This window comes from Equus asinus, chromosome 3 (genome assembly GCF_041296235.1).
Source record: "Equus asinus isolate D_3611 breed Donkey chromosome 3, EquAss-T2T_v2, whole genome shotgun sequence".
Classification (NCBI taxonomy): domain Eukaryota; kingdom Metazoa; phylum Chordata; class Mammalia; order Perissodactyla; family Equidae; genus Equus; species Equus asinus.
In genome coordinates this window covers 78,055,670-78,079,661 of record NC_091792.1, presented here as the reverse complement: position 1 = coordinate 78,079,661, position 23,992 = coordinate 78,055,670, and the positions used below count along the sequence as shown (strand labels likewise).

The 23,992-nt window shown below is 55.7% G+C and overlaps 1 protein-coding gene and 1 long non-coding RNA gene across 2 annotated transcripts; both read left to right on the top strand.

Annotated features, from left to right (window-relative positions):
- Nucleotides 1-2,036: 2,036 nt before the first annotated feature.
- LOC139044973 (ral guanine nucleotide dissociation stimulator-like) lies at nucleotides 2,037-5,479 on the top strand. Its single transcript, XM_070506570.1, has 7 exons — nucleotides 2,037-2,063; nucleotides 2,842-2,910; nucleotides 3,354-3,428; nucleotides 4,015-4,047; nucleotides 4,425-4,546; nucleotides 4,752-4,843; nucleotides 5,178-5,479. The coding sequence occupies exons 3-7, from the start codon at nucleotides 3,411-3,413 to the stop codon at nucleotides 5,237-5,239; spliced, it is 327 nt and encodes a 108-aa protein (XP_070362671.1). The 5' UTR covers nucleotides 2,037-2,063; nucleotides 2,842-2,910; nucleotides 3,354-3,410; the 3' UTR covers nucleotides 5,240-5,479.
- A 5,156-nt stretch (nucleotides 5,480-10,635) lies between these two features.
- Nucleotides 10,636-16,959, top strand: LOC139044821 (uncharacterized). The gene is made up of 3 exons (XR_011502088.1): nucleotides 10,636-12,229; nucleotides 12,426-12,896; nucleotides 14,189-16,959. It is a non-coding gene; the product is annotated as an uncharacterized lncRNA (long non-coding RNA).
- Nucleotides 16,960-23,992: the final 7,033 nt, after the last annotated feature.

Here is a 23,992-nt window from a genome sequence, read left to right as displayed (position 1 = left end):
AGGATGGCTGCGGTGAGCAGAGGAGCTCGCGGGGTGGGTGGCCCCTGCCTTCCCGGTGCCATGAGCCGCCCCACACCTGCCATTCCCTGCTCGGGATTCCGATGATCTGGGTCCAAATCCCTGCTCCCTCCCTTATCAACACTGTGACCTGGGCAGCTTTCTTTCTCCCCAAGCCTTCGCTGTCCCCTAGCGAACAGGGGACGGTAGAGACGGACACTCAGCACCTGCTGTACAGGGTGGCTGTGCCGATGAATGAGGTGGGAGAGAGTGGAAGGTGGGCAGAGTCTGGCCCTTTGGTGGGGGATGGGCACTCACTGAAGTGCTGCCAGGTCCTTGGGTGGATCCCCCATCTGCGCAGGTGGCCCGGACAGCCTCAGCACTTACCAGGAAGGTGATGTGTATTGACTCCAGTGGAGACAGTCAAACAAAGCTGGGGGTTGTCCCTGCCTCGGGGGGAATGTGCATTGGAATGGGGAGTGGGACCCGAGGGGCACTGGGATGGGTGGATGATGGCCCTTCTGGTGGGCATGTGTGGGCTGCCTTCTGGAGCTTGGAGGAAGTGAGACAGGGCTGGGAGCAAATGTCCCCTCCCTTCCCCACAGTCCTGAGTCCGGGGTCATCCTGGACTGGGTGCATTCAGTGGACACAGACAAAACCCAGGGACTCCCACAAGCCTCAGGCCACATGCTCTGCTTCCTGAGCTCCAGTTCTGATCTCACCCTGCTGGGCCTATGGGGGACTGTGGACGCCGAGCTGGGGTGCGGCAGGACCGGGTGACACTCCGAATCTTCTGCAGGAGCTGTTCAAGACGTTGGTGCCCGCCCACTGCCTCGGCTCCATCTGGTCCGAGCGCGACAACAGGGAACGAGACTACCTGGCACCCACCGTCCGTGACACTGTGATGCACGACAACACCGTGGCCAATTGCATCCTCGTCACCTGCCTTGGGGACGCGAGCATGACAGCACAGGACAGGGCCAGGGTGGTTGAGCTGTGGATCAGGGTGGCTGAGGTAAGCCTTGGCACGCCCTGTCTGGATGCGTGAGAATTGCCTCTTGTTTCTCTGCTCTCAGGATTGAAGTCTGGGGTCTTAGTCCCTGGACTGTCCCTTGACCCTCATGCCAGGGCCACGTTGACCTTGACTTGAGGTCCCAGTGGGGACAAGCTCACTTCCTCCCTTGTGCTGAGCTACAAATCCTTGCGCCTGGCAGTGTTACTCGTCGGGGGGCAGGTGTGCCCTCCCTGGCTTCCCTGGACATGTGTCTCCTCCAGGACAGGGGAAGTCCATGAGGGGACAGAAACCAGAGGCAGCAGAGCTTCAGCTCCCCCTCACAGCTCCATCTCTTCGCTTCCCCAGGAGTGCCGATGCCTCGGGAACTTCTGTTCCCTCCACACAATCCTTTCTGCCCTGCAGAGCCCTGCCATTGCCCGTCTCCAAGACACCTGGGGACAAGTTTCCAGGTGGGTAGTGGGTGGTCTGCTCTCCAGCCAAGCACCATGAGGGTGAGGTGGCCCAGGCAGCCTGATTTGGGCCGGCATGTCCCCCAAAGTCAGCTGAGACCACCTGGGAGACAGCGAATGCCGGGCACAGGGACTGACCTGGGTGCTGGGTCTCTGAGTCTCTCAGCGCCCTTCGGCCAGCAGTTCCGTCCCAGGGATTCATTTCCTTCCAGACCAGATCCTGGCTTGAGCCCAGGTGGAGATTCTCAGGTGTTTCCTTTGCAGCAACAGAAGCCTCTATGCAGCTGAAACCAACACTGTTCCAAAGAGATCTGTTTGGGACATCTGGGAATGGAGGCCCCAAGGGACAAGAGGAGAGGCCCCTCCGCAGTCCCATGGGGACCTTAGAGCTCAGAGCACCCCAGAGAAATCCCTCATCCAGGTCCCAGGCAGTTTGGATCTGCTGGGTTCTCAAATAAATGGGACTTGCCTTCAAGCATCCCACAGTTTTTCTTGCTTGCTTTCTTTCTTTCTTTCTTTCCCCACCCCGCAGGGAGAGTTCTCGAACCTGGAAGAAGTGGGTCAGGAGAGAGAAACGCGTGAGCAGGGAGCTGCTGGTGCAGGTAACCTGGAGGCTGGAGATCTGGAAGTAGGCCAGAAGGAGAGGGGAGGGGGGCATCCCGAGGGGATCCTAGGAGGTGAGGCTATGGCAAGGCTTGGCCCAGGCTGGGGGTCAGAGAGCCCCGTGAGGGTGGGGCAGGCCGGGGCCACTCGGCCAGGTCCCCCAAGACACCCTGCCCTCCCCCTCCCTGTCTGTTCAGCTGGGGTCTGGACACACCCCTGGAGTCCAGAGGTCGGGGCCTTGGTCAGATTTGGAGCCAGGGCTGGGGTGAAGGCAGCGGGGACAGGGCCTGTAGCTGGCACGGGGAGCGGCCTCTCCCAGTGGGTCCTTGAGCCAGTCACTGCCCCTCTGGGGGCCTCCGTCTCCTCCTCTGGGAAGTGGAGGGAAATGATCAGCGGTGCAGGCCTCCCAGCGGGGTGCTACCATCCAAGGGAGGACAGGAACGGGAGGAGATTTGTGCCGGCTCCTCCTCGAGAGGTGAGGGGAGAGCAGTGATGACACGCAGATGACTCTGAGTCCTCAGGAGACTCCTGGAAGCAGGTGACGTTCTCCTCACACTTTTCAGCTGAGGAAAGAGGGCCAGGGAGGCCTGGGCAGGCCCAAGGTCACACAGGACTGAGTCCTGGAGCCAGGACTGGTCTAGAATCAGAGCACCCTGGAGGTGGGAGCAGCAGAGGCAGCAGGGGACTGGAGCCGATGGCCAGGGTCTGAGATCAGGGGCCTTGGGGGACATGCGGAGGGGAGTATGGGCGCACTGACCCTGTCCTCGGCCCCGACAGGAGGCGACCTCCGTGTTAAAGACTGCAGAGAGGGCCCGCCAGGGAGCCCAGGAGAGGCAGCGGCAGCAGGTGAGGGTGACTGTGGGGGAGGGGCCCAGGAGTCAGAGGAGAGGGGGCTCCCCCTCCCAGCTGGAGACCTCCCTCAGGAGAGGGGCCTTCCTCCTCAGGCGAATCTGCTGTGGCTGCCAAGCATGACGGGCCTGCAGTGGCAGTGAGCAGGAGGAGGCCTGGAAGGGCTGGCAGCAGGGCAGATTTGGGGTGGGGAAGGGCAGGGGCCACTGCCCCTGGGAGGGGCCAACAGCCAGCCCTGGGACTTGACTGATGGAGTTTGGTGTTCCTGGACGGAAGCGGGGGAGGGAATTGTGTGTGTTGGGGTGTCCCGACGATCCTAGGCTGCTCTGTGTGGGAGCGTGGGGTGGGCAGCAGGCTGGGCTGAGGGGTTTCAGGGGAAGGTTCATGGGGGCACCTGAGAGCGGGAGCTCATCACCATGCCCATCCCGATGGCGGCACAGGGTGTCGTCCCCTCCCTGGTGACGTTCTTCCGTTCCCTGGAGCTGCTGGACGCTACGATGGAGGATTATGTGGAGGTGAGTGAGCCTGGAGGTGGGTCCGGGGGCTCAGGCTCCTGAGGGTGGGGAGGAGAGAGTCCTGTCCTGAGCCCTGAGCTCTCTGCGTTTGGCAAAGGTCCTCTCAGCAGGGCCTCCAGCCTCGTGTGGGAGTTAGGGTGTCAGGCCCATCTCCCCAGTGGGTGATGCAGGCTCTGCATAAGCCACCGTCCAGGTTCCCTGGGCTGCTGAGGCTCAGAGCTGCCTGACTGTGTGGCCGCAGGAGGTGGTGTCTGAGCTGGACTCAGCCTCTCCCTCTGGCCCTGCCAGTGAGGGAAGAGAAGTCGGGCCCCTCCCAGTCAGGAAGCACATCAGAGGCTGAGCTGTCCCTTCCTGCCTGAGGCCTCAGTCTCCCCACGTGTCATCAGAGAGGGTTGGGTCACAAGGTCTGTTGCCTCAGTTGCTCTGCGCCCCCTGCTCTGGAGCCCAGAGACTGGCCCAGGTCCAAGTCCGGGCTCTGGATGGGCCTGCCCACTGGCAGTAGTGCAACATTGCAAGAGGTGTGGACGGGGGCTAGTGCTGGCCCAAGGGGGCTGTTTCTGATGGACTGCGGCTGTCTGCTTTCCAGGGCAATGTGCTCAACTGTCGGAAATGGAATGAGGTAAGCGGCTGCGGCCTCCCGGTGGGGAGGGTGGGGGTTGGAAATCAGAGACCCCCCCGCAGTGTGCAGGACCCCCTCTGGCCCAATCCCCATTTGGATTGGGACATTTATTTGCACAGTTCGATATACAGAGCTAGGGATCCTATGGCATTGGCGGGTGGGGGAAGGGCTGGCATCAAAGACTCCTTCCTGGAGGAGGAGCTATTTTGGGCCAAGTGTGAGAGCAGGCAAGCCCTGACTGGAATCGCAGGGAGGGAGGGTTCCCAAGTGGGCAAAGGCCCCAGACTGGCCCCTTGCCCCCTTCCTCACCCCCTCCACGAGCCCTGCAGGGTCCCCCACTCAGGCCCTGTGGGCATCCTGTGCTTGCTCTGTCCTAGCAATTCAAACTGATGGACGAGATCGAGCTGCTCCAGGAGGCTGCAAATCTGTACACCGTGCAGCCCGACGAGCACTTTGGGGCCTGGTTCCAGGCCGTGGAGCCCCTGAGCAAGGAGGAGAGGTGAGTCGGGTCAGGAGTTGGGGGAGGGCAGGGCAGCCTCTCTCTGCCGACCAGCTCCAGAGCCCATGGCCGTTGCTCCATGGTCAGCCCCTGATCCGATTGCATGGCGACCCCTGGGGCCCTTCGACCCCAGCTGCTGGCAGGCTCCAGGATGCACATGTGATGTGTGGCTCCTGAGAGCTCCCAGCTCCGCTCTGTCCTGTAGCTACAGCCTGTCCTGCCAGCTGGAGCCCCGATACCACTGGGTCAGAAAGATTCGACTCTTCTTCAAAGGCAAGAAGAACCGCTCAGGCCAGAGTGAGTGTCCAGACCGGCAGTGGCTGAAACCATGGGCTCAGGAAACATTCAGGCTGAGCGTGGGCCTGGGGAGGCAGACAGCTGGCCCTGGGTTCCAGCTCCACTGCTGAGCAGTCCCGTCCTGGGCGATTGCACTCACGTTTCTGGGACTGGTTTCCTCCTCTGTGAAGTGGGTGATGCTAAATATCAGCCCCTGTGTCAGGGACAGATGGGGTGCTCTTGGCTGACTGAGCACTGAGCACAGGGCTGGAGCACAGAGCGCAGTGGGGGCCGGGATGGGGTGTGCACTGTGGTTCCAGGGCAGGTCGCTCAGGAAATGCCTCTCTTTCTCCAGACACCAGACCCCCAACCAAGGGCCCAGTGGTGGTGGTCGATGACCCTCCTGAGACCAGCTGAGCTACAGCGGGGACACAGCATTGACACTCAGGGTGCACAGGGCCACCTCCCCTGATTCTGATGAGGAGAACTTTGTGATCCGTTTCTTGGGGTCCCCTGTTGGCCACGAGAGAAGGCACCAACCCCTCTTCCCCCTCCCCCCTTTTGCCCAGCACCTATTTCCCTATTTGGCGGGGCCATATTTTGTTGTCAATGGTAAATGCTCCGTTTGAGTATTATATTAAATTGTTGCTTCTTTCTAATCCTGGGAGTGGAGGTGTGAGTCTTTCGCTCGCAGCACTCATGGAAACCAGATCCAGAAACTCACATTCCTCCTCGAATTTAGAAATCTCCCAGAGTGAGCGGCTCAGTTTATGTGGAGAAGGGAGAAGTGCCAGTCCCCTCCCTGGCTACTGAAGGACTTGCCCAAGTGCCCCTCCCGCCGAGGACAGGATCATTGCAGTGTGGTTCACCCTGTCCAGGAGCAGAGATGGCCCCTCCGACCTCTTGGGACTAAGCGGTTGGAGGCGTTTTCTCAGCCAGAGCCACAACCACTAAGCTGGGTGTGTCTGTCAAAGTAGCACGTGCCTGTCCCTAGCACACGTCCTGCCCAGGACAGTGGCTGCCTTTTGACACTCTGCCGGAAGAGGGAACATTTTCCCGGTTTCTCTTGCACACAGATTAGGACCTTGTTTTCTGATTCAGTCTCCGCAATGGCTTCAGCTCTAAGTGGGGAAAATACCGTCAAAAGCTCAAAACGTGCACATAGAGAGGATGAGGCCAGAGGAAGGTCCTGTGGACATGGACCATGGGCAGGCAGGACTCTTCCTTCTCGGGCCCACTAGGGGCTCCCTGTTCACCTCTGACCTAGACTGGATCCCCCTGGGCTTCTGGTCCCTGACTCCGAATACCATTTCCTGCTTGTTGCCTATCCAAGGGGAAAGCTGTGGGATGCAGCTTTTAGGGCCTCAGCCAGGTCTCCCTCCATAAACCTAGTGCTGCCTGTGAGCTAGGATTTTCAGCATCTCTGCACTTTTGCATACAATTTTATCTTGGGGCAGAAATTCCCTAGATGCCCCCAGCCTTTCTATTCATCATCCTGACCAGGAATGACCCTACAGTCTCCCTGCTGCCGAGGGTGACTTCTGCGCCTGTGTGCTTCCCAGGCCCGTGGTGTCAGACAGTCCCAAATTTACACAATCTGGAGTATTTTTAGTGATTTTCCTAAAGTCGTTGCTGTGCCTGAGCCCAGCAAGTGTGCAGACCCTCGGCTGGCTGTGTTCTTTTCCACAGTCTTGTGCTGTGGTTCTGTCATGGGGATGTGTGCCTTTCCTGTTGGGAGCTTTGAAAGAGGAGGCCTAAGAAGGGTGTGAGTTGGGGGTCCTGCGGGGAATGTCAGTAACCTGATGATCTGTGGATGTGCGTGGACACAGCCTTACCAAGGGAAATGCTGAAATGCTTCCCATCTGGGTGCTAAACAGACACTGCTCTGAGCTCAACAGGAGCACCGGGTCCAGAAGCAGGAGCGAAAGCGTGACCACCCACCCTTTGCAATGTCGTCCCTTGGAAAGAGCCTGAAAGACAAGGGCAGGGTGAAGCGCTTGGCACTTCTGAGTTATCCCCTCCTTCCTGGTGGCTGCAAGTGTCACTCAGACACAGGCAGGCTGGGCTCTGCCAGGGAGGCTGTCTCAGCACAGCGGGAAGCTGAGGATCAATCCTGGTCCCCGGCAGCCCAGGTCTTTGCTGATGCGGCACAGCCACCCAGCAAAGAGACTTGCCAGAGGAAGGTGGGGAAGGCTGTCCAGTCCCTCGGAGGAGAAAGAGTTGTGGCAGGTCCCAGGGCTAGCCCAGGGCTGGGATGAAGGCATGGGTGTCCCAAGAGAGTCTCCTCCGGGACTGGGGTGCTCCTGAGAGCCGACCTGGCAGGTAGCAATATTTAGTTTGTTGTGAGAGTACAGCTGTGGACACAGGAGGCACCATTCATCCCATCTTTGGGTTTCCAAATTGGAAGTAGGTTGTGGAAGTCCACGAGGAAAGAAATTAGCAAATCTGGATGAAATGTTTCTTGTTCAAGGCACACAGAAGTTACCAAAACTGGCTTCCTAGGAGCTGACTTAGGGGAAGAGAAAGTAACAATGTGAGTCCCTTGAAATGCCTCAGGTGAATATGGTGTTGGCAGGAAATGCTCAAAATGTTTGAGGAACTGGTAAGCTGGGTGCCATTTAAACTATTCCAGGTCTAAGGTGGGGATGGATGCTTGCATCTTGGCTTCCAGTGCAAGCGAAAACAAGGCCACTTTGGGATTCAACTCAGTCTTTCCAAAGTGGTCGATGAGACGGCGTTTGTACTCCTCACTCACGGACCTCGAGAACTTCTTGCTGTGTGGTCCATGCACAGATGCATCTTCCATTTATGGGAGCTAACAAAAAATCTGTCCAGTTGACAGCCATACCATCCAGCCTAATGCCGTCTCCCCCCACTCACAGTGCCCTGAACACCCGTCTTGCTGATTTGGACATGATTTGCCTCATCACAGTGAGAGAGCCATGCCAGGGGGTTCTAGAGCCCCGGGAACCATGTTCACACCCCCTCTATCTGCCAAAACAGGAGCATCTCTGGACGGGTAACCTGAGTCCAGAACCCTGCCTTTCTCTAGGCTTGGCTTAGGATTTGTCCCTGAATGGCATGACTCGACCATTCTCCTGAATGCTGCCCCCTGGCTTAGGTGTGTCTGGAAGAATTACCAGCATAGACTGGCCTTTCTTTCACCCTTGAGGAGACCAACGAGAACGCCCCTCGACTTGCCAACCTGCCCCTGGGTTTCGATGTCTACCAGGCCTGTCCCTGTGATGCCAAGACCTTGGAGAGCACACTGTTCTGGCTCTGTGGAGGGAATCGGACTCTCCCTAACTACAAGCGCCGGACTACATCAAATCCGTGGCCACTGTTACAGGAACAACTTCAGCAGTGTCAGCCGAGGTCGGAACCCTTCTGGAGCTCTCCAGAAGCCCCCAGGTAAGAGGGTCTGAATGCTGGAGAGAGAGATTCTGGTCTTCCCCCATGCCTTTCTCTCAGCCAATCACAGAGAAAGGCAGAGCTCTACATAAGTCCTCCCAGGGACCTCCTCCCATGGGGAGTTTGTTAACTGGGTTGGGAAGGAAGACCACGGTGAAGGAGAAGTGCCGTTGAAACATTGAGACTCAGCCCAGACTCATGCTCAAGGCCAAGGCATCCACCCCACAGCTCCTGGGAATATTGGCTGAGGACAGCTCACAGCTCTTTCCCTCACAGGACATTCCCACAGCATAGGGAAGTGCCTAACCAGAGGATGCAGCCCTCTCCAGGGACAGCCAGGGGCCCATGTCTGGCAGATAAGAGAGTAAGAAGCCTGGTCCCCTTGTCTCAATTTGGGACAACACCAAAGGGCCATCCCAGCTCCAGAGATCCCTGAGGGTTGGCTGAGACCCAGTGGCAGCAGGCTTGGGCTTCAGCTTCTCCTGCGACCATCTCTGCTTTGCTACCTTCCCATAGGGATATCTCTCCAGAACACTTCCATACACTTTCCACATGCAATACTCCCCATCAGACTTAGAGTCTCTTGGCAGGGCCCTGATATGTGACAAGCAGCCGTCAGCAGACACGACTTCTGACCATAGCAATATGAGATTCGGGAAATTCTGCTTTGGGAGAATCACCCTTTAGACAATCTGAGAGGGTAGGTCATCGTAATCTTCAGGACAACCTTAGGTAATGCTCTGGTAAGAAATTAAATGCAATGATTAAGAAATCCATGACTCAAGATGTATTTCTCCTCAGATTTACATCAAACATTGGTCGCCGGGGTGAAGGGGACCCTGCTTCCCAAGTCTCGTTGGGCAAGGCTGATGGAGACCCTATGACCTTGTTGCTACACCATCTGAAACTCACGCCTTCTTCCATTGCCACTGAAGGACACAAAGAGCACCTGGGGCCTTACACACCCTCCTTTCTCCTTTGGCCTAAAAGTGATGCCTTGGGCAGAAGTAGCCGCACGTCCATTCGAAAACCAAGAGGGCTAGGAAACCTAGTCTTCTGTGTGCCAGAATGAAAGGAGAACTGGATGCAGTCTGCCACGCTCTTTCTCTACACCAAAGCAGACAGTCGCTCTCCCTGTCACATACAGTGTTCCCTCGCCCTGTTTCCCCAGGAGGACATCCGAAGACCCACTGAACTCAGGATCTCTAGAAGATCCTTAGGCTAACAGATCCAAGTGTTCAGTGGCCACACATGACAAACACTGCAGAACTTTCAGGGTTGGATCAGAATATCCCCTAAAGAAACTATCACCATCGATTGCAGTCAGCATCCCCCAGAAACGCTGGGGAGGGGGAGAACCTGATTTCCCTAGTTGTCACGTCATAATATTCCAAATGGTAAGTTTTCTGCCAAAAGTCCCAGAGCATACAAAGAGACAAAGAAGGATGGCTCCTACCTAGGAAAAATCTAAGAACAGATGGGGCCCCTGAGGAAGCCCTCAGGGGCGAGCACACAAAGCTTTCTCTGGTTGTTGCTGTTCACATTCCTGTGTCGAGCCTCTGTCTTCCTAAGTAGCAATATGCTGAAAACCTCTGTTTCAGGGTCAAGACAGAGTCAGAGGCCATGGATGCCGGAAATGGATTTGTCTCTTTTCTTCTGTCTTTGTCCGGGACTGTACCTACTGCCTCATCTCGATTTACAGGGAAAACCTGGGAAACCTACCCAAACAAGTGTGTTTTGGTTCCTGCAGGCAGAATACGGAAAATATTGCAGTTATTTTGGGTGAGGAAACTCAACTTCGTGGAGCCACTTTCCACCTCAAGGTGAATTTTGTTTAGAAAAAATTAAACATAGAGTTATCAATGACCTAACACGTTCATTTGGGATTTTCTGGCATGGAGGGCTGTGGCATCTGATCCGAAGGTCCGACTGTGGACCACATTTCCCAAAGGCCAAGGGGCAGAGACACGCAGCTTCTCTGTTTCCAGTAAAAAAAAGACTCCATTTCCCAGCAGGCAGCGGGCAGGAGAGGCGCAGCTCCAGGCGTTTGTGAGCAGGCAGTTGGCCAGCCTGGGCTCCGCTCCCACGGGGGCCGTCCTGTTGGCCACGCCTCCCAACACGCGGTGCTCCCGAGCTGGCACAGCCTCTGCTCACACTGCTCCTCGCGCTCCTGCTGTCACCCCTCTCAGGGCGGCTCGACTGCCCCGCCCCCTCTGTGGCCACGCCCCCTGCTCGTCACGCCCCCCCCTCGCCCCGCCTCCCCGCTCTGCCTGTCACTCAGACTTATGCTCTCTGGCCTTCCCCTGTGAGGCTGCAGGCTGCAGCCCCGGCTCCTCTGTCTCCGCGCCTCCCCGCTCGCCCCGCCTCCTCACTCGCTCCGCCCCCCGCCCCTGAGCCAATGGGGAAGCCCCAGACGTCCGCGTCAGGCGTGGCGGTGCCACCGTGTGGAGCCGGTGAAAGGGGCTGCAGGTTCAGACCGGCGTGAGGGGCGTGCCTGACGCGGAGAGCCGGCAAGCTGGGGCCTCGCGGGCGTCCGCGACGATCCGGTTCCCCTCAGCCCAGTGCGCGCGGGGCTGTCCCGTCCAGGCCTCGTCCCTCCTGGGCGGGAGCGGCCGGTCCAACGCGCGCCGCGTCGGGCGCTCGGCCGGCGGAGGACGGTCTGTGCCGCCCTGGCCCGCGAGGCCCCCGGGGTCCGTGCGTCGCTTCCGCGGGGAGCCCGGGCGGGAGCGCTTTGACGGGGCTCCGCGGAGACGAGGAGGCCCTCGGAGGACGGCGGGCAGGGCCGCAGCGGGGCGGGAGGGCCGCTCCGAGGGGAGACGCGCCCTGAGCCCGGGCACGGATCCCCGACAGCCTTCCGGGCGGCGGCGCGGCCCTGGCCCGCCGTGTCCGCTGAGGCCTGCGGGGCGCTGTCCTCGAGGGCCGGGGCGCGGGGCTCGCGGGCTGCACAGGGCTCCTCGGGGCCTCCGTCCCCTCCGTCCCCGCTCCCCAGCGATGGCGGGGCCGTCCTGGCGGCTGTCTGAGGCTCAGAGAGGCAGCCTGCTGAGCTCCCCGCTCTCAGGGGCTCGAGGGAGGGACAGCCGGCTGAGTCCGGGCGGAGGGAGCGGGAGGCCGCCTGCTTCTCTACCTGCCTCCCCGCGACTCACCTGGTTGTGTCTTGCCTGGTGTGGACGCCTCCCGTCTCCCCACAGCTCCCTGTCCTGGAACGACCTGGACGCCCTGCTTGGCTGTGGGAGGGCGGTGGGTTGGGGGACGGTCGAAGAGCCTCCTGAGTTCTTGTTCTTGTTCTCTGTTTTACTGGGATCGCCTGTCGAGGCTGAAATTCGCAAGCGTCGGAGGAAACACAGGGCAGCATTTCTTTGTAGGAGTTCAGAGCGACAGCCCCTTGCTTTTGAGGCCATGCTGAGCAGGATGGTTTGGGGAAGGATTTGGTCTATGATCATAAAGCAGTTGCAGAGGGAAGCAGAGGTATTTCCTGTCACCATTGGGTCCTGCTGCTGTTTATGCTGTTGCAACTGGCGTGTCGTGATTGGCATTAAGTTTCTGAGTAGATGAGGCGATGTTCCTCTGCTCCCTGGAGAAGGGAAGGTGTCTCGGGAGGTCGCTTAAAGGCTTTCTCTGCAGAAGGGGCCGCAGGTGGTGTTCTCTGCCTCCTGACGGTGCTGCTCAGATTCTGGGTCGGCACAGTGACCAAACTTTTGGACTTAATAACAGGTCACCATGTGAAGCACTCCTGTCCCTTCAGCGCTAGCATCTGCGTGAACAATCTGCACGGATATTTACAGGGTAACGGCTTGCTGTTGTGTTCAGCGCTGCAGCAGTTGTGAAGCCAATGAGATGATGCAGGGCTGTGTCAAGCGTAGAACCTGGCTGACAGCAAGTGAGAAAGGACCCAGGAGGGGCCATCTGACCTTCGTAGAGGCGTGACTTCCAACACGATGACTCGTCCACGGAGGAAGGTGGATCGGTGCTCTCAGGCTGTTCTGTGATGACATCCAGGTGAGCACAGCATTTTCACAAGTGCTGAGGGGACGTGTGATGGTGTGAGGGAGCCTTTTTATTGGCAGTTACTTTGGGGGCATCACTAGGGAAAATAAGTTAGAGAGAATGTAGTAACACCAAGTGCTGCCAGTACAGACTGATTCTGGAAGGAAACTCGGGAATCAAACTTCTTTCTCTGTTTTGTCTTTTCCAGTGTCTGTGCTTCATCACGGGACCTTCATTCCTCAGTAGTATTTCCGTCTTTCATGGTTTATTCTTTGTCTCCCATTTTGGGACTGTCTGTTTATCCTCCTTCAATAGTTTGTTTTTGCAGTCATTAAAAAAATCTTTTTTTCCCCAGCAATTGATGTATGGTAGGCACTAAATCTTATTCTGGATATTGAGTAATGACTAAGACACTGTTTATTCTCACAAGGCACTCATTGGCTACACATGATGGGAGATGTAAAAAAACTGTAATATCCAGAGGTGACATTGAACTCTGGTGAAGTCTATCCAAAGAAGTTGACTCTTCAGTGAGAGTCTAGTGAAAGCTTCACAGACAAGCTTGTGACTGCGCTCAGCCTTGAACAAGGTGTTGGAATTCTCCCAGGTGATCGAGAGGTGGGAGCACTCCAGGATGAGCCGGGAGAGGAGGACATTTAGGGGATAATTAGACTGGAAGGTGTGTGTATAAAATTGCAATACGACATTGTAATTGTAATGCAGATTATTCCTATCTGACCAATACTGCATAGCAGAGGGTGGGAAATGAGCCTGGTCCAAGAGAACACAGTCAGGTTAAGAAAGAGCCTTATATTTTGGCCACAGGATTGTGGTTTGATTCTGAAATTAGTGGACGGTAAGTACAGGTTTCATGTGAGGGGACAGCCGTGATCAGGTCTGCTCTGTGGAAAAGTCACCCAGGTCAATGTGAGGAACAGACTGTTGCTGCTTTCCAAGTGTAAGAGAGACTGAGGGACGGAAACAGCACGGGAACCCTGGGAGTGGAAGGAGAGGAGCGGGTCTCTGAGGGGTGAAAAATAACGTATCCCAAAATTCCGATTAATTTTTCCATTAAGTAGTGAAGTTTTACTAGAAACAATGCCAGAAATGTTATATTCATTATTTAAATCTCCCAGAAACTATGAATTTGGTATCATTATCCTATTTCATGAAGAATGTGACTGTAGTGACAGTGCTTGTGCAGGGCACATAATGGAGTCTGGAGACATGTTCAGAACTCATGGTTTCCAGGTATTTTGCATTTCGCTAGTACTCTGATTTTTAATTCACTTTATTTTTTGAACAGTTGTACAGTTACAAAAACTTGCTGTGATAGTACAGAGAGTTTCCCTCAGCTCCGTTCGCAGTTTCTACTCTTATGAACACATCCTGTCTGTTATCCTACACTACATTTAGTCCTTTCTGCCTAGCCTCCCCTGGCTGTGACAGGTTCTCGGGCTTTCCTTGTTCTTGAAGAACTTGGTAGTTTTAGGGAGTAATGGTCAGGTGTTTCGTAAAATGTTCTCCAACAGAATTTGTCTGTTTTATTCTCATGATTAGATTGGGATTATGGATTTGGGGCAAGAAGATCAGAGAGGTAAATTGCCATTTTCATCTCATCATTTCAAGGGTCCATGCTCTCCCTGTGACTTCCCCCCATTGATGTTAATGTTGGTCACCTGGCTGAGGCAGCATTTCTCAGATGTCTCCCCTGCGCAGTCACTCTGTCCCCTCTGTCCACACCGTGCCCTTTGTAGGGACTTTTGTCTGTGCAGCCCGCGCCTAAGAAGCGGAGAGTTAGCCTCGACCTCCTTTAGAGCAGAATGTCCGAGTGAATCATTGGTATTCTCCCACACAGGAGATTTGTGTCTTTTCATTTCCTTATTATTCAGTTATTTACATTGGTACAGTATTGATATTCATACATTCTCCTGATTATAATCCAACAACTTTATTTATTTTGTTGCTCAGGTTGTTCCAGCTTTGGCGATTGAGAGCTCCTTCAGTTAACCGATGTGTCCCTTTGGCGTCCCCCCAGCATTCTTGGCTTTTTTTGAGTAGCATTTCATGACTTTCTTATGTTGAATGACACTTTAGTCTCATTTTCTTACATTTCCTTCCCGAATCCTAGAATTGGTTATTTCTACAAGGAACCCTGTTTCCTTTTGTTGGACTGTGGTATTAGAATTAAGACCTGGGTACCAGGTGTGTTTGCAGCTGTCAGGGCATTAGGTTCTTTCAGCGGACATAGCAGGGAAATATATCTGTGTGTAGTAGCCTGTGTGTATTCAAACACCTATAAATATATCTATACACAGCCTTCTGTGTCTATATTCAGCTAAAGTAAGTTCACACTGATGTCTCCAACTCTATCACCACGTGGATTACTCTAGCCTCTTCTCCTTGCTTATCTGTAAACTCCTACTCCAAATAATAACCTTGTGCCCACTGTTCACTGTCCATTTACTTATCTGCTCATTTTCAGTCCACATGGATAGAAGTATCAGCATTGTTAACAATACCCCCCGGGTCACAACTTTATCAGCTACAATACAGTGCATCTGCACAGTTTCTTTCATCTTCAGTTTTACAGACTCGACTCACTTCCCAAATTACATATTTCTGCACCTTTTCACCCACTCCCTTCATTCAGACTGTTTCATACATTTGTAATACAGTTAGATTTTTTCCACAGTTTTCATTCACTTCGGGAATTTTCTTGGACACATACGTGGCTTTTTGCTTGCACACATTGTTTCACTCTCTGTGCTGTAAAATTCAGAGTTTTGATAACTATCTAAGGTTTTGTCCATATTTACAGTATTATGCAGAAGAGTTTCACTGCACTAAAAAATCCCTTGTGCTTTATCCATTCGACTCTCCTTCCTCTTCCATGAGGACCGTGCTACTACTGACATTTTATTGTCTCTATACATTTGCCATTTCTAGAATGACATAAAATTGGTGTTCTACAATAGCCTCTTCAGATTGCTTCTTTCACTTAGAAATAAGCGTTAAAATTCATTCATGTCTTTTTGTGACTTAATGCTTTGTTTCCTTTTATCACTAAATAATAATAATCCATCTTATAGCCGTACCCCGGTTCTTTCTCCACTCACCTATTGAAGAACATCTTGGTCATTTCCAGTGCTTAGAAAGTATAAATAAAGCTACTATCTATATTAGCCCACAGGTGTTTTGTAAACCTATTTCCAAATTACTTGGGTAAATACCTAAGAATGCAGTTGCTGGATTGTGTGGTAAGACTATGCTCATCTTTGTAAGAAACTGCCAAACTGTCTTCTGATATGGCTGTACCATTTTGCTTTCCAGATCGCAATGAATGAGAGTTTGCTTTGCCCCACATCCTCACGTGCAGTTGGTATTGTCAGTTTCCTGCATTTATCAGTTCTAATAGGTGTGTAGAAGTGTCTCATTGAGGTTTTATTTGAAATTCCCGAATGACCTGTGGCGGTGGTTGTCTGTCCTCAGGCTCGTTTGCCATCTGTATGTCTTCTTTGGTGAGGGATATATTCAGGTCTTTTGCCCATTTTTCAATAAGGTTGTTTATTTTTTTGTTGTGGTTGACTTTTTTTTTTTGAAGATTTTATTTTTTCCTTTTTCTCCTCAAAGCCCCCCAGCACATAGTTGCATATTTCTCATTGTGGGTTCTTCTAGTTGTGGCACGTGGGACACTGCCTCAGCGTGGCTTGATGAGCAGTGCCATGTCTGCACCCAGGATTCGAACCAATGAAACACTGGGACGCCTGCAGCGGAGCACGCGAACTTAACCACTCGGCCACGGGGCCAGCCCCCTGTTGTGGTTGACTTTTAAGAATTCTTTACATATATCTTGGACATATTTTCTTTATCATATATCTGTTTTGCGAATATCGTCTGCCAGTCTGTAATTTGTCCTTTGACTCATCGATTTTGCCTTCCACAAAGCAGGAGTTTTTAATTTAATAAAGTCTAACTTGGGGCCGGCCCGCTGGCACAGTGGTGAAGTTCACGCACTCCACTTCGGCAGCCTGGGGTTCACAGGTTTGGGTCCTGGGTGTAGACCTACACACAGCTTGTCAAGCCATGCCGTGACAGCATCCCACAGGCCAAATAGAGGAAAATCGGCACAGATGTTAGCTCAGGGTCAACCTTCCTTACCAAAATAATAAATAAAGTCTAACATCAGTTTTTTTCCATAGATTACATTTTCAGTTTGTATCTTAATAACATAATTCCAGATTCGAGTCCACTTAGAGTTTGCTGCATAATCTTTTTAGAAGTTGTATTGTTTTGCATTACGTTTAGATCTCTGTTCCATTTTCTAAAAGTTTGTGAAAGTGTAAATTCTATATCTATGTTCATTTTTGTAAGAGCTTTAATGAGGTGCAATTGATAGAAAAAGAACCTGACATATCTAATATGTACTATTTGATGACTTTCCCCCCCATATCAACTGACAGATATGTATAAATTTCTCCTTTAGCCTGTGACAGGGTGGATCACATTGATTTGATTTTGGAATGCTGATACAACCTTGCATACCTGAATAAATTTCCTCTTTGTCCTGGTGTATGATTGTTTTACATTGTTGGCTTCAGTTTTCTAATATTTGTAGAAGACAGTAATTGCTCATTTCTGAGACTTGCTGTTCTCAAGTTTTCCCTACTTTTAAACTCTAGTTTTGCTTTTAGGGTACTGCTGGGCTCATAAGATGAGTTGGAAAGTGTTGTCTCTGGTTATATTTTCTGGAACAGATTGTTGGGAGCACGAGGTTTCTGGAGGGAGACCTGGCTGAGGCCCTAAAAGCTGCATCCCACAGCTTTCCCCTTGGATAGGCAACAAGCAGGAAATGGTATTCGGAGTCAGGGACCAGAAGCCCAGGGGGATCCAGTCTAGGTCAGAGGTGAACAGGGAGCCCCTAGTGGGCCCAAGAAGGAAGAGTCCTGCCTGCCCATGGTCCATGTCCACAGGACCTTCCTCTGGCCTCGTCCTCTCTATGTGCACGTTTTGAGCTTTTGACGGTATTTTCCCCACTTAGAGCTGAAGCCATTGCGGAGACTGAATCAGAAAACAAGGTCCTAATCTGTGTGCAAGAGAAACCGGGAAAATGTTCCCTCTTCCGGCAGAGTGTCGAAAGGCAGCCACTGTCCTGGGCAGGACGTGTGCTAGGGACAGGCACGTGCTAGTTTGACAGACACGCCCAGCTTAGTGGTTGTAGCTCTGCCTGAGAAAACGCCTCCAACCGCTTAGTCCCAAGAGGTCGGAGGGGCCATCTCTGCTCCTGGACAGGGTGAACCACACTGCAATGATCCTGTCCTCGGCGGGAGGGGCACTTGGGCACGTCCTTCAGTAGCCAGGGAGGGGACTGGCACTTCTCCCTTCTCCACATAAACTGAGCCGCTCACTCTGGGAGATTTCTAAATTCGAGGAGGAATGTGAGTTTCTGGATCTGGTTTCCATGAGCGCTGCGAGCGAAAGACTCACACCTCCACTCCCAGGATTAGAAAGAAGCAACAATTTAATATAATACTCAAACGGAGCATTTACCATTGACAACAAAATATGGCCCCGCCAAATAGGGAAATAGGTGCTGGGCAAAAGGGGGGAGGGGGAAGAGGGGTTGGTGCCTTCCCTCGTGGCCAACAGGGGACCCCAAGAAACGGATCACAAAGTTCTCCTCATCAGAATCAGGGGAGGTGGCCCTGTGCACCCTGAGTATCAACGCTGTGTCCCCGCTGTAGCTCAGCTGGTCTCAGGAGGGTCATCGACCACCACCACTGGGCCCTTGGTTGGGGGTCTGGTGTCTGGAGAAAGAGAGGCATTTCCTGAGCGGCCTGCCCTGGAACCACAGTGCACACCCCATCCTGGCCCCCACTGCGCTCTGTGCTCCAGCCCTGTGCTCAGTGCTCAGTCAGCCAACAGCACCCCATCTGTCCCTGACACAGGGGCTGATATTTAGCGTCACCCACTTCACAGAGGAGGAAACCAGTCCCAGAAACGTGAGTGCAATCGCCCAGGACGGGACTGCTCAGCAGTGGAGCTGGAACCCAGGGCCAGCTGTCTGCCTCCCCAGGCCCACGCTCAGCCTGAATGTTTCCTGAGCCCATGGTTTCAGCCACTGCCGGTCTGGACACTCACTCTGGCCTGAGCGGTTCTTCTTGCCTTTGAAGAAGAGTCGAATCTTTCTGACCCAGTGGTATCGGGGCTCCAGCTGGCAGGACAGGCTGTAGCTACAGGACAGAGCGGAGCTGGGAGCTCTCAGGAGCCACACATCACATGTGCATCCTGGAGCCTGCCAGCAGCTGGGGTCGAAGGGCCCCAGGGGTCGCCATGCAGTCAGATCAGGGGCTGACCATGGAGCAACGGCCATGGGCTCTGGAGCTGGTCGGCAGAGAGAGGCTGCCCTGCCCTCCCCCAACTCCTGACCCGACTCACCTCTCCTCCTTGCTCAGGGGCTCCACGGCCTGGAACCAGGCCCCAAAGTGCTCGTCGGGCTGCACGGTGTACAGATTTGCAGCCTCCTGGAGCAGCTCGATCTCGTCCATCAGTTTGAATTGCTAGGACAGAGCAAGCACAGGATGCCCACAGGGCCTGAGTGGGGGACCCTGCAGGGCTCGTGGAGGGGGTGAGGAAGGGGGCAAGGGGCCAGTCTGGGGCCTTTGCCCACTTGGGAGCCCTCCCTCCCTGCGATTCCAGTCAGGGCTTGCCTGCTCTCACACTTGGCCCAAAATAGCTCCTCCTCCAGGAAGGAGTCTTTGATGCCAGCCCTTCCCCCACCCGCCAATGCCATAGGATCCCTAGCTCTGTATATCGAAGTGTGCAAATAAATGTTCCACCCTGGGGATTGGGCCAGAGGGGGTCCTGCCCACTGCGGGGGGGTCTCTGATTTCCAACCCCCACCCTCCCCACCGGGAGGCCGCAGCCGCTTACCTCATTCCATTTCCGACAGTTGAGCACATTGCCCTGGAAAGCAGACAGCCGCAGTCCATCAGAAACAGCCCCCTGGGGCCAGCACTAGCCCCCGTCCACACCTCTTGCAATGTTGCACTACTGCCAGTGGGCAGGCCCATCCAGAGCCCGGACTTGGACCTGGGCCAGTCTCTGGGCTCCAGAGCAGGGGGCGCAGAGCAACTGAGGCAACAGACCTTGTGACCCAACCCTCTCTGATGACACGTGGGGAGACTCAGGCCTCAGGCAGGAAGGGACAGCTCAGCCTCTGATGTGCTTCCTGACTGGGAGGGACCCGACTTCTCTTCCCTCACTGGCAGGGCCAGAGGGAGACGCTGAGTCCAGCTCAGACACCACCTCCTGCGGCCACACAGTCAGGCAGCTCTGAGCCTCATCAGCCCAGGGAACCTGGACGGTGGCTTATGCAGAGCCTGCATCACCCACTGGGGAGATGGGCCTGACACCCCAACTCCCACACGAGGCTGGAGGCCCTGCTGAGAGGACCTTTGCCAAACGCAGAGAGCTCAGGGCTCAGGACAGGACTCTCTCCTCCCCACCCTCAGGAGCCTGAGCCCCCGGACCCACCTCCGGGCTCACTCACCTCCACATAATCCTCCATCGTAGCGTCCAGCAGCTCCAGGGAATGGAAGAACGTCACCAGGGAGGGGACGACACCCTGTGCCGCCATCGGGATGGGCATGGCGATGAGCTCCCGCTCTCAGGTGCCCCCATGAACCTTCCCCTGAAACCCCTCAGCCCAGCCTCCTGCCCACCCCACGCTCCCACACAGAGCAGCCTAGGATCCTCGGGACACCCCAACACACACAATTCCCTCCCCCGCTCCCCGCCAGGAACACCAAACTCCATCAGTCAAGTCCCAGGGCTGGCTGTTGGCCCCTCCCAGGGGCAGTGGCCCCTGCCCTTCCCCACCCCAAATCTGCCCTGCTGCCAGCCCTTCCAGGCCTCCTCCTGCTCACTGCCACTGCAGGCCCGTCATGCTTGGCAGCCACAGCAGATTCGCCTGAGGAGGAAGGCCCCTCTCCTGAGGGAGGTCTCCAGCTGGGAGGGGGAGCCCGCTCTCCTCTGACTCCTAGGCCCCTCCCCCACAGTCACCCTCACCTGCTGCCGCTGCCTCTCCTGGGCTCCCTGGCGGGCCCTCTCTGCAGTCTTTAACACGGAGGTCGCCTCCTGTCGGGGCCGAGGACAGGGTCAGTGCGCCCATACTCCCCTCCGCATGTCCCCCAAGGCCCCTGATCTCAGACCCTGGCCATCGGCTCCAGTCCCCTGCTGCCTCTGCTGCTCCCACCTCCAGGGTGCTCTGATTCTAGACCAGTCCCAGCTCCAGGACTCAGCCCTGTGTGACCTTGGGCCTGCCCAGGCCTCCCTGGCCCTCTTTCCTCAGCTGAAAAGTGTGAGGAGAACGTCACCTGCTTCCAGGAGTCTCCTGAGGACTCAGAGTGATCTGCATGTCATCACTGCTCTCCCCTCACCTCTCGAGGAGGAGCCGGCACAAATCTCCTTGCGTTCCTGTCCTCCCTTGGATGGTAGCACCTCGCTGGGAGGCCTGCACCACTGATCAGTTCCCTCCACTTCCCAGAGGAGGAGACGGAGGCCCCCAGAGGGGCAGTGACTGGCTCAAGGACCCACTGGGAGAGGCTGCTCCCCGTGCCAGCTACAGGCCCTGTCCCCGCTGCCTTCACCCCAGCCCTGGCTCCAAATCTGACCAAGGCCCCGACCTCTGGACTCCAGGGGTGCGTCCAGACCCCAGCTGAACAGACAGGGAGGGGGAGGGCAGGGTGTCTTGGGGGACCTGGCCGAGTGGCCCCGGCCTGCCCCACCCTCACGGGGCTCTCTGACCCCCAGCCTGGGCCAAGCCTTGCCATAGCCTCACCTCCTAGGATCCCCTCAGGATGCTCCCCTCCCCTCTCCTTCTGGCCTCCTTCCAGATCTCCAGCCTCCAGGTTACCTGCACTAGCAGCTCCCTGCTCACGCGTTTCTCTCTCCTGACCCACTTCTTCCAGGTTCGAGAACTCTCCCTGCGGGGTGGGGAAAGAAAGAAAGCAAGCAAGCAAGAAAAACTGTGGGATGCTTGAAGGCAAATCCCATTTGTTTGAGAACCCAGCAGATCCAAACTGCCTGGGGCCTGGATGAGGGATTTCACTGGGGTGTTCTGAGCTCTAAGGTCCCCATGGGACTGCGGAGGGGCCTCTCCTCTTGTCCCTTGGGGCCTCCATTCCCAGATGTCCCAAACAGATCTCTTTGGAACAGTGTTGGTTTCAGCTGCATAGAGGCTTCTGTTGCTGCAAAGGAAACACCTGAGAATCTCCACCTGGGCTCAAGCCAGGATCTGGTCTGGAAGGAAATGAATCCCTGGGACGGAACAGCTGGCTTAAGGGCGCTGAGAGACTCAGAGACCCAGCACCCAGGTCAGTCCCTGTGCCCGGCGTTCGCTGTCTCCCAGGTGGTCTCAGCTGACTTTGGGGGACATGCCGGCCCAAATCAGGCTGCCTGGGCCACCTCACCCTCATGGTGCTTGGCTGGAGAGCAGACCACCCACTACCCACCTGGAAACTTGTCCCCAGGTGTCTTGGAGACGGGCAATGTCAGGGCTCTGCAGGGCAGAAAGGATTGTGTGGAGGGAACAGAAGTTCCCGAGGCCTCGACACTCCTGGGGAAGCGAAGAGATGGAGCCGTGAGGGGGAGCTGAAGCTCTGCTGCCTCTGGTTTCTGTCCCCTCACGGACTTCCCCTGTCCTGGAGGAGACACATGCCCAGGGAAGCCAGGGAGGGCACACCTGCCACCCGATGAGTAACACTGCCAGGCACAAGGATTTGTAGCTCAACACAAGGGAGGAAGTGAGCTTGTCCCCACTGGGACCTCAAGTCAAGGTCAACGTGGCCCTGGCATGAGGGTCAAGGGACAGTCCAGGGACTAAGACCCCAGACTTCAATCCTGAGAGCTGAGAAACAAGAGGCAATTCCCACGCATCCAGACAGAGCGTGCCAAGGCTTACCTCAGCCACCCTGATCCACAGCTCAACCACCCTGGCCCTGTCCCGCGCTGTCATGCTGGGGTCCCCAAGGCAGGTGACGAGGATGCAATTGGCCACGGTGTTGTCGTGCATCACACTGTCACGGACAGTGGGTGCCAGGTACTCTCGTTCCCTGTTGTCGCACTCGGACCAGATTGAGCCGAGGCAGTGGGTGGGCACCAACGTCTTGAACAGCTCCTGCAGAAGATTCGGAGTGTCACCCGGTCCTGCCGCACCCCAGCTCGGCGTCCACAGTCCCCCATAGGCCCAGCAGGGTGAGATCAGAACTGGAGCTCAGGAAGCAGAGCATGTGGCCTGAGGCTTGTGGGAGTCCCTGGGTTTTGTCTGTGTCCACTGAATGCACCCAGTCCAGGATGACCCCGGACACAGTACTGTGGGGAAGGGAGGGGACATTTGCTCCCAGCCCCGTCTCACTTCCTCCAAGCTCCAGAAGGCAGCCCACACATGCCCACCAGAAGGGCCATCATCCACCCATCCCAGTGCCCCTCGGGTCCCACTCCCCATTCCAATGCACATTCCCCCTGAGGCAGGGACAACCCCCGGCTTTGTTTGACTGTCTCCACTGGAGTCAATACACATCACCTTCCTGCTAAGTGCTGAGGCTGTCCGGGCCACCTGCACAGATGGGGGATCCACCCAAGGACCTGGCAGCACTTCAGTGAGTGCCCATCCCCCACCAAAGGGCCAGACTCTGCCCACCTTCCACTCTCTCCCACCTCATTCACCGGCACAGCCACCCTGTACAGCAGGTGCTCTGAGTGTCCATCTCTACTGTCCCCTGTTCTCTAGGGGACAGCGAAGGCTTGGGGAGAAAGAAAGCTGCCCAGGTCACAGTGTTGATAAGGGAGGGAGCAGGGATTTGGACCCAGATCATCGGAATTCCGAGCAGGGAATGGCAGGTGTGGGGCGGCTCATGGCACCGGGAAGGCAGGGGCCACCCGCCCCGTGAGCTCCTCTGCTCACCGCAGCCATCCTCGTCAGCTGCTCTGCCACCAGCTGGGGAGGGAAGTCCAAGATGTTCAGCTTCTCCTCCCGCAGCTGGTCCTCGGTGGTCACGGCCCGGGGGCAGCTGGGCTCTGGGGCTGCCTCTAATGGTGGCCCTTGCTCTGGTCCTGGAGTGGCCGACTCAGGGGCTGCTGGCTCCAGCTCTACCACACGTGGTGAGACTGGAGGTGCAGCTGGCTCCAGCCCGGGGGCTGGCACTGGCTCTGGCTCTGGAAGTGGCAGGAGCTTTGGAGCTGGCTCTGGAGCAGGATAAAGAGAAAGTTGCACCCACACACCTGACAGTTTCTGTGCCTTTCCAAAGATAGGAAGGGCTCTACTGCCTCTAAGGGAACTCTAGCCCATGAACCTCAACACAGACAGTCTTCCCAGACTCCAGTCCCCTCACCTTTCCGTTCGGCCTCAATGGCCTTGAGATGCTCCAGGTGGCCTGGCAGAAGGTAGGCATGGCCCTCCACGTGGGAGCCACCAAAGCTGACGTGCAGAGTGGCCAGCTGCAGGGTCCAAGAGGGAAACCGCAGGGGCTCCCTGCAATCCTGCCCTTGGCCCAGCCAAGTTCCCAGCAGGAAATAGATAGCACTGCGTGGAGGCAGATGGGCCAGAGAGTCAGTGGCCTGGCCTTTCCTTAAACACCGTCCTCCCAAGGCACTCTTGTTAGCATCTGCGCCCCTTTGCCAGACCCTCCCCCTCCAGAGGAGGGCCCCATCCCAGCCCTGAGCCCTGGCTGGCTGTCCTGGCTGTGGCAGGCCTGCTCATCCAGCAGGCTGAAC

Excerpts from the sequence above, each read along its gene's own strand:
- LOC139044973 (XM_070506570.1), top strand. Across the intron at positions 4,048-4,424 it reads ACTGTCGGAAATGGAATGAG|CAATTCAAACTGATGGACGA; the intron begins GTAAGCGGCTGC and ends GCTCTGTCCTAG. Across the intron at positions 4,547-4,751 it reads CCCCTGAGCAAGGAGGAGAG|CTACAGCCTGTCCTGCCAGC; the intron begins GTGAGTCGGGTC and ends TCTGTCCTGTAG.